This window comes from Corylus avellana, chromosome ca4 (assembly GCF_901000735.1).
Source record: "Corylus avellana chromosome ca4, CavTom2PMs-1.0".
Taxonomy (NCBI): Eukaryota; Viridiplantae; Streptophyta; class Magnoliopsida; order Fagales; family Betulaceae; genus Corylus; species Corylus avellana.
The window spans coordinates 16,808,842-16,816,713 of record NC_081544.1 but is presented as its reverse complement, the minus strand read 5'-3'; the positions used below and the strand labels follow the sequence as shown (position 1 = coordinate 16,816,713).

At 34.9% G+C, this 7,872-nt stretch overlaps 1 protein-coding gene across 1 annotated transcript; it reads right to left on the bottom strand.

The window, feature by feature from the left end:
• Positions 1-919: 919 nt before the first annotated feature.
• On the bottom strand, positions 920-3,651 carry LOC132178133 (brassinosteroid-related acyltransferase 1-like). Its single transcript, XM_059590586.1, has 3 exons — positions 3,232-3,651; positions 1,724-2,188; positions 920-1,417 (listed from the first exon to the last, which is right to left on the bottom strand). Exons 1-3 carry the CDS (start codon positions 3,649-3,651, stop codon positions 920-922), a joined length of 1,383 nt encoding a protein of 460 aa, XP_059446569.1.
• Between the last annotated feature and the right edge of the window lie 4,221 nt (positions 3,652-7,872).

Genomic DNA, 7,872 nt, shown 5'->3' with positions numbered 1-7,872 from the left:
AGACATACTGTGATACTAGAGAGTCGGAGATAGAGAATGTAGAGAGAGAGAGGCGAGGCTGATCGATCCAAGAAAGAAATGAGCGGAACGGAAGATGGTGAGAGAATGAAAAATAAAGTACTACAGAAAATGAAAAAACAAAATCAGAGGAAGAGAGAGAGAGAAACATACCGTGAATCGTGATACCGAAGAGTCGGAGACAGAGAGTGTAGAGAGAGAGAGGCGCGGCTGATCGATCCAAGAAAGAAATGAGTGGAACGGAAGACAGTGATGTGACCACCGGTGAGGACTGAGGAGGCCAAGTGTGATAGAGTGAAGAGAGTTTCGGGGAGAGAGAGAGAGGCATGGCTTGGGGTTGGGGGGGTTAGGTTTAGGGGCTTTAGTTTAGGGTTTTTTTTTTTTTTTTTGTTTAAAAAAAACGGGTCTGGTGGGTCACTCGGTTGACCCACCAGACATGAAAATTAACCGGGTCTTAAGACCCAAACTCGATAAGGCCAAACTCAATACCTATTAACTTCGTGTCGCGTTTGTGTCGGGTTCGTGGGTCATGTCAAAATTGCCAGCCCTATTTAGCATCGATCTTGCCTAATTTTTTCTATACGGAGTATAATGAGGGAAATCGAATAAACTTGCATGAAAAAAAAAAAAAAAGATAGAATTGATCAACTAGAGCCTACTTGCGTAAGAAAGAGCTCTAGAAGCCTAACTCTTCACTTTGGTTGCGATTTTATCCGTCAACATTACACATTTTTTATTCATCAAAGATATATTACAAGCTGATAAACAGTATTTTACATGCTATTATAACAACAATCACAAGACACTGAAATCTACACAAAAACAACAGAACATATTGATGACTAAAAATCCCAACCAAATATGAAACATAGATGAAAGAAGTGATCTGCTACATGATACATCAGTAGTAGTTGAAGTTATTGAAGTTGCTGACAAGATCGTGCACATATTGACCTCCAATTCCAATCCGAACCATGAAACCTCCAGATTCTTCAAGATTCATCATCAGAAAAGCAGTTTCCTGGACAGGAGTTGCTAAGAGAGCTGCACTAGAAAGTTTTCCCCAGCCAAAATCTAGCGCACTGAAAGGAAATTTCAACCAATCAGTCACAATTGTCAACTCTCGCATAGAGGGGAAGAACTTGTTTGAGGACTCGAGAGCTTTTGTGTATAGTTTGATGTATTCATCCGTAATTACATGTTTTGCTCCTTGAATTTTCCGAATGGTGCTGTGAAGAGGTTCTTCTAATAGATCTCTCACCAAACAAGAAACTGAGGCAAGAACAAACGCATTTCCAGTGAAGTTTTTGCCAAGTGGAGGTTGGAACCTGTCTCGGGAATCAACTGGGAACTGCAAACAGATGTTTGTGTCGGGAGGTAGAAGAGCCTTTACTCTTGCCTATATCATTAGAATGTCAGTCGCCAACACACAATGATTACCAATTTTAGTACAAAAATTTGTAAAGTAATATATATATATATATATAAGTGAGAAAACAATTTTTACATTTTTTTTTGTGAAATTTTCAGGCTCTCATTCTTTAACTTTCTCGGCAGATATAATATCATGAATAAAAACGAAGTAAACTTCTATCCAAATTTATTCGATATAAAATATTTAAGTACTCTATGCCATTATTATTTTTTTCGAGAACAAAATATAATGAGCTATACAATGAAAATCCTGCTTCTAAAAGATACGTACCTTCCATATATGTGAAGATAAAACATCGAAAGTAGAACACTTGAAGAGGTTGCCTCTTTCAATTGCTTGTCCCTTCCATGTCTCTACAATTTCCTTGTCAACACAAAATGTAATAAGTTCAAGCCCACCTTGAGAATGATCAACTCGACTGAACTTCACTAGTGCAGATTCCCAACATCTGTCATCCGATGCCATGATTTGCATAGGTATACCATAGAGATCTTGAATTGCTGTAATATGGTGTTGTTCATAAATTGAAGCAGCTTCAGGGCATGAATGATGAGGAGAATAGATAGCACTCAAAATCGCATCTCTTGAATGGTTGGGCACAATAAGATCAGATTCATCTTTCCCACTTGATATATGAGCCCAAGATGCTAGAAAGGTGAATGCTCCAACACCATCAAACAAAGCATGGCTTCCTCCAACACTAACAGAAACCCCTCCACATGCAAACCTTGTTATCTGCAGATATATAGGGTAAATTAATTGTGAGAAATTAGGGTTAGTTTCTAGTGAGAAATTATGATGCTTCAGTGGGTTCATAGAGTAATGATGATGTCTAAAACTATAAAACAACAGGCTGTAACTTGATTATTATTATTATTAAAGTAAATATATGTAACTTGATGTTCAATCTAAAGTGAAATTATAAGAACCCTACCAGGAGGGAAAGGCTTATCAGGCTTTTAATAATTAGAGCAGAAGCCTATGAAGAACACAGAAAGCTGAACTAAAATTTCTAGGTTGAACATGGTTAGAAGATGATAACTTACTAAAAATCTAAATTATCTCAGAAAATAATAACAAAATAATGAAAAACTAGGGTTTGGGTTTCACACTTCATTAGCCAACCTAGATTTTAACAAAAGTAAATCCGCACCAACAAGGTGGGTAAGAATACAAAAGAGACATGATCCAGGCTATACTTCCATTACTTTTTTTTTTTTTTTCATGAATAAAATTTTCATTCCAACGCAAAGATTTCACAAAAAATTACTATAGCAAGAGGAAAAACCCCGACTGGAACAGAAGTTGCTCAGCAACTAACAAAGACAACAGAAAAATCAGACTATTCCCAATCTTCAGGGAAAGCCAAAACACAATCTTATCCACAGGTACCAAAAAGAAACCCATGCAAACCATAAAAAACAAAGATACAAAAACAAAACCAAAACCAAAAAGAAAGATACTTTCCTAACCTAAATAAACATGGACATTACCAGTGCACATGGGATGGTAATAGTTACTTTAATTTTATGTTATAGAGTGGGGGAGTGAAGGAAACTGTGCAAAAAAAAAAAAAGGGGTTAGGGTTTCTTTTTTTATGAGCAAACATTTGAGTAGTTCATATAGTTCACAAAACTAATGGTATCTAATGACTTGTAGAAATACTTTAACATAAAAGAAACTTTCCAGAGGAAAAACTATTCGAGAGTTAAAAAAATTTACTGAAAAATAATGTAAAGACTAGTGTTTCGTTGTTCATCAGCAAATTAAACTAAAACCTGAACAACAAAAAGTGGGTTTTTTGATATATCATCAGCTTCAGAAAGCTGAGGAACGAGCTTTTCATAGCATGTTTTGTATTCATGCAGCGTGCCAAGCTCTTCAAGCCTTGAATCAGATGCTGCAGTTATCATGGTTATGCCTTCATCGTTGCACTCAATCTGCAGCTTCCCTGTCGATTCATTGATTCTAAACCTCCCAGCAGCTGGATTCCATGAAACCATAACCTTCTGGAGAGCTCTCTTGGCTCTCTCAACAGCATATTCTGCCTCCGAGTTTAAACTAGATTTGAAAAACAAGACAACATAGAGGATTGCCGGAGATATCCTGTCCAGACCAGAAAGTTCAATAGTTTGTCTTTTAGACTGTTCAGATGGCCTGAGACAGACTGTTTCCTTCAGAAAAACACTTAATTCCATGACTTGAAGAGAAAATGGTTGACAATTTTATGGGCACTACAGAAATTATGAAAGCTTTCTTAATTACAAACTTAGAGAGCAAACCCAACACTTATATAAGCTCAGAAGCATGGATAGATAATTTAAAAAAAGAACAAAGAAAAAAGAAGAAGAAGAAGAAAATGGAAAATGGTTGGCAGTGGGATGAGCTAGGTCCCATATTCAAAGATGGAGAAAGAAGAAAAAAGAACTTTTAGATATCTTATCTTTCCGAAATCTAGTACCAAATTGTGAATTAAGAACATTCTCAAATAGACAAGTTACGAAAAGAAACATTACGTTATAAATATGGATTAATTATGGCAGCCCAGTTGACGATTAGGTTTTGTTGTTTTGTGGAAGCTCTATATAATAATCGCTGCTTTTCCTTTTTTAGCGGGTGTCGGCAATCCTGTCCGCTTATTGGAGAATCTAACGAAGCTGAGATGGCTGAAGCTGAATGTTTTGGCATTTTTTCCAGACTACATCATCATCATCCATTAACTTCTACACTTTGTTCATCATATACAATTTTTTTTTTCTTCAAAAGTAACTTTATATAGTGTGACATTTTGTCTAATATTGGAGATGGAGGCAATACAAAGATTAGGAGGGGCTAAAGTCCTTGGCTTAATACTGTTTATGTTACATGTTATTAGCATACCTGATATATTCAGAGAGAGAGAGATCAGAGAGAGAGAGAGAGAGACAGTTTCAGTCAATAATTATGTGCTTGTTTCTAGGAACAAAACTCTCAGTTACTCGTTTGTTATTGCATATATGCTTTTTAATTTGAGAAATGTTAGGGGTATTAAGTATTTTATTGGATACTGAAATGATGTGGAACTTATTCATTGGAGATGATCAAAATAATTAATCAAGAAAAAATGTTATGGCTAGTATCAAATATTGAATAAGCTCCACATCAAGGTTAAAGATTTCGTACCCCTAGTATTTTTTTTTAACTGTTTAAGAAAAAAAAAAAACAAAATTATTAACAAACAACTCAACATATAAAAAAACAAAGTTTGGTACCAAAAAAAAAAAAAAACATATAAAATACTTAAAATTACTTTTACTTTTATGTCACATCACAATTAAAAAACAAAAAGTATTACTAAATGAGGCATGTGTTATTCCATGTACGTAGTGGCATCCAATTATTAAATTGAAGTAATCTTTTCAAGATAACTCCAAAACCTGATGCCATTCTAATTATCATATATATGTATCACTATATATATTTAGTAGTATATATATAACTTTAGAAATAGGATTATGTGGTACCCTCAAGTTGGACCTCCACATGCCCCCTTTGGTGTATACCTTATAACGACAACATAAATGAATGTTTCTGCCTGCCAATGGCCGAAAAGGTTTACTAAAAACATGCAATTGGTCTCCCTCCGTTTCATGTCCATGCTATAGCACTGCAGAGACTGCAAGACAAAGCAGTCAAAGCTCCATGCATTTTCTCTTTAACTTGATCATTATATGGCTGGTGGGTTCTGTTCTCCATACTTAATATCACAACACAACCATTATTATATGCTTCAGCAATTATGTACTAATCATAGTGAAAGATTCATATATAAATTTATATAGTAAAATACTTGGATATGATAAAATTGAAACGAAAGTTGGCACAGTGGCCGGAACAAAATATTGGAGACTTCTCAAATGGACAATAGAATAGCGGATTTTGTAAAGTTGAGAGGCACTAATTTTAGTCTAGAAATGCTACCGGTACACATAAATTAAGTTACTGAGGGAGAGACTTACACACGTAAGTGCGTAGTACTCCGACATTTAATCTGAATTAGGTATGCTCCAATTGGTAAATTTGAATATGAGGTTTATTACAAATGTTTAGGGTTAGAGTTTTGGACCTTTAATGTTTTTTTTGTAAAGGCCTAACTCGTTTGGCTTGATGTTTATGAGCATGTTAGCTTCTGTTAGTGTTGCTTTCGTAGTTTTGACAACTTTATCATATTGATCTAGGTTATTTGTTTGTTATTCTAGGATTGTGTTAAGCTTTGGTAGTTAGAATATCCTTCATGATTGAACCTACTTCACGTTGCATGAATGATGTAGGACAACACTTACCAATATTTTCGGTAAAACCTAAAATAAGAAAAATATCAAAAATAATATTGGAGTAACACCGCTTGATCAGAATTTTACTCTTTATCAGACAATGAAAATACAAAAGGAAAGATTGTCACGATTACTGCCAATTATCAATTTTATATTAGGATTTTATTTGTAGAAGATTTTTATTTGATGAGGATTTTACTTCATTTCCTTATTAAGATTAGGTTTACTATTGCTGCTAGGATTATGTCTACTTTCTTTACAAGTACTTTTCTTATATATATATATATATGTGTGTGTGTGTGTGTTAGTTTGTAATTTATAACACAGATTCAATTTACTTATTATAAAATCAGAGAATTTTCTCTTAAATACTTTGCGGAGTTTTATATTTCATTTAGCTTGTAGACTTGTTTTATCATTTGGCCAGAAGATGCAAACGTTTCTGATTGTGGTAATTTAGTCTTCCGCTCGTTCGTTGGTATCAGAGTAAGCTTTATCCTGATCATAGCCAATCAGCACAACGGTGACGACCTTTTCCAACAATGTCGCTTGTAGGAGAGGGGCTTTTTTTAGAGCCAAATTCATGGGTTATCTGAGCCGGCGTTATCCGGATTCGATGGCCAACTTGTACTATAGCATCATCCTGGGCATCATTGTTTATACTCCACAACAAAATGGAGTTGCTGAAAGAAAAAACAGAACTTTAGTTAAAATGGTAAATGCCTTGCTTTGTAATTCTAGACTTAATAAGATTTTTTGGGGTGGAAAGTTACTTACAGCGTGTTATATATTAAATAGAGTACCACAAAAGAAATCCAAGATTGCCCCATATGAATTATGGAAGAAAAGAAAACTCAAGCTTAATTATTTTAAAGTATGGGGGTCCAATGCTATTGTCAGATTACCTAAACCAAAAATCAAGAAATTGGGACAAAAAGCCATAAAATGTATTTTCTTGGGTTATGCTCAACACAGTAAGGGTTATAGGTTCTTAGTTGTTGAACCTAATAATTCTATTGTGGTAAATACTGTTATAGAATCCATAGATGCATAATTTTATGAAAACAGGTTCATATCAATTCCATCTATTAATGATAAGATGGTGGAACCTATTAGAAATAACAATGAATTTGGTGAGCCAAGTGAACCTTCTAAAATAAGGAGGAGTGAAAGAATGAGAAAAGAAAAATCTTTTGGACCAGATTTCACTGTATATTTGGTTGAAAGATCTAGAGATTCATCTTGTAAACAAAAGATGATCTCACCTAATATAGATTCAGATCCGTTGACGTATGAAGAGGCTATGAAGTCTCAAGATACTGCATTTTGGAAAGAAACAATAAATGATGAGATGGATTCTATAATAGGAAACAACGCGTGGATACAGGGAATTGTATATCACTTTATACAAAAGTCAAACCCTTCTTCCCTTGAGAGAAACATTCACACATTCATTCCTCCCCAATTGTCTAAGACATTTATTCGAAGCGGTATCAATCCCTTAAGTGTTTCGCCTTTTACTGCAATGCATAGACACCGGCTTTTTCTATAAGGATTAAGAAGTAAGACATCTTTGGAAGTTAACAAAAATGAGGACACACATGATCTTTGATCAATTTGCTTGTCATTGAAGGAGGTGATGCCATGAACATTTGAGAATTCACACATATGCGGTCAATTTGCAAAAGGTCAAAAAACAGAGTGTCAAACTGAATGGACATGAGACACTTAGAATAAAATGAATATCCTCGTTTTGAAACTTGTGCTGTATGGGAAATGCCTTTGACAGATTGACAACCAAAGAACTTGCTCAGGATCACTACAAATGAAAGAAAACAGATCAACTGTTGATAAGTGCTGAATGTTACACATTCAAGCCCCTTAATTCACATTGTTAATCTCTTAGTTTTGTTATCAATTGACGTTTTGTGTTGTTTTTGTGTTTTCTTGCATTTTATAATTTTGAAGAAAAGTAAGCATTTCTGGCAAGTTCCACACTTAAAAATATTTTCGAGAAAAGATGGAGACCTGGGATCAAGTGCAAGCCAAATTAGGCTCGAGCGCATCAGCGCAATCATGTGCTCAAGCGCCCAAGCCACAGGGATC

Excerpts from the sequence above, each read along its gene's own strand:
- LOC132178133 (XM_059590586.1), bottom strand. The coding sequence starts at position 3,651 with ATGGAATTAAGTGTTTTTCTGAAGGAAACAGTCTGTCTCAGGCCATCT. Across the intron at positions 2,189-3,231 it reads ACCCACTTTTTGTTGTTCAG|ATAACAAGGTTTGCATGTGG; the intron begins GTTTTAGTTTAA and ends ATATATCTGCAG. Across the intron at positions 1,418-1,723 it reads TATCTTCACATATATGGAAG|GCAAGAGTAAAGGCTCTTCT; the intron begins GTACGTATCTTT and ends CTAATGATATAG.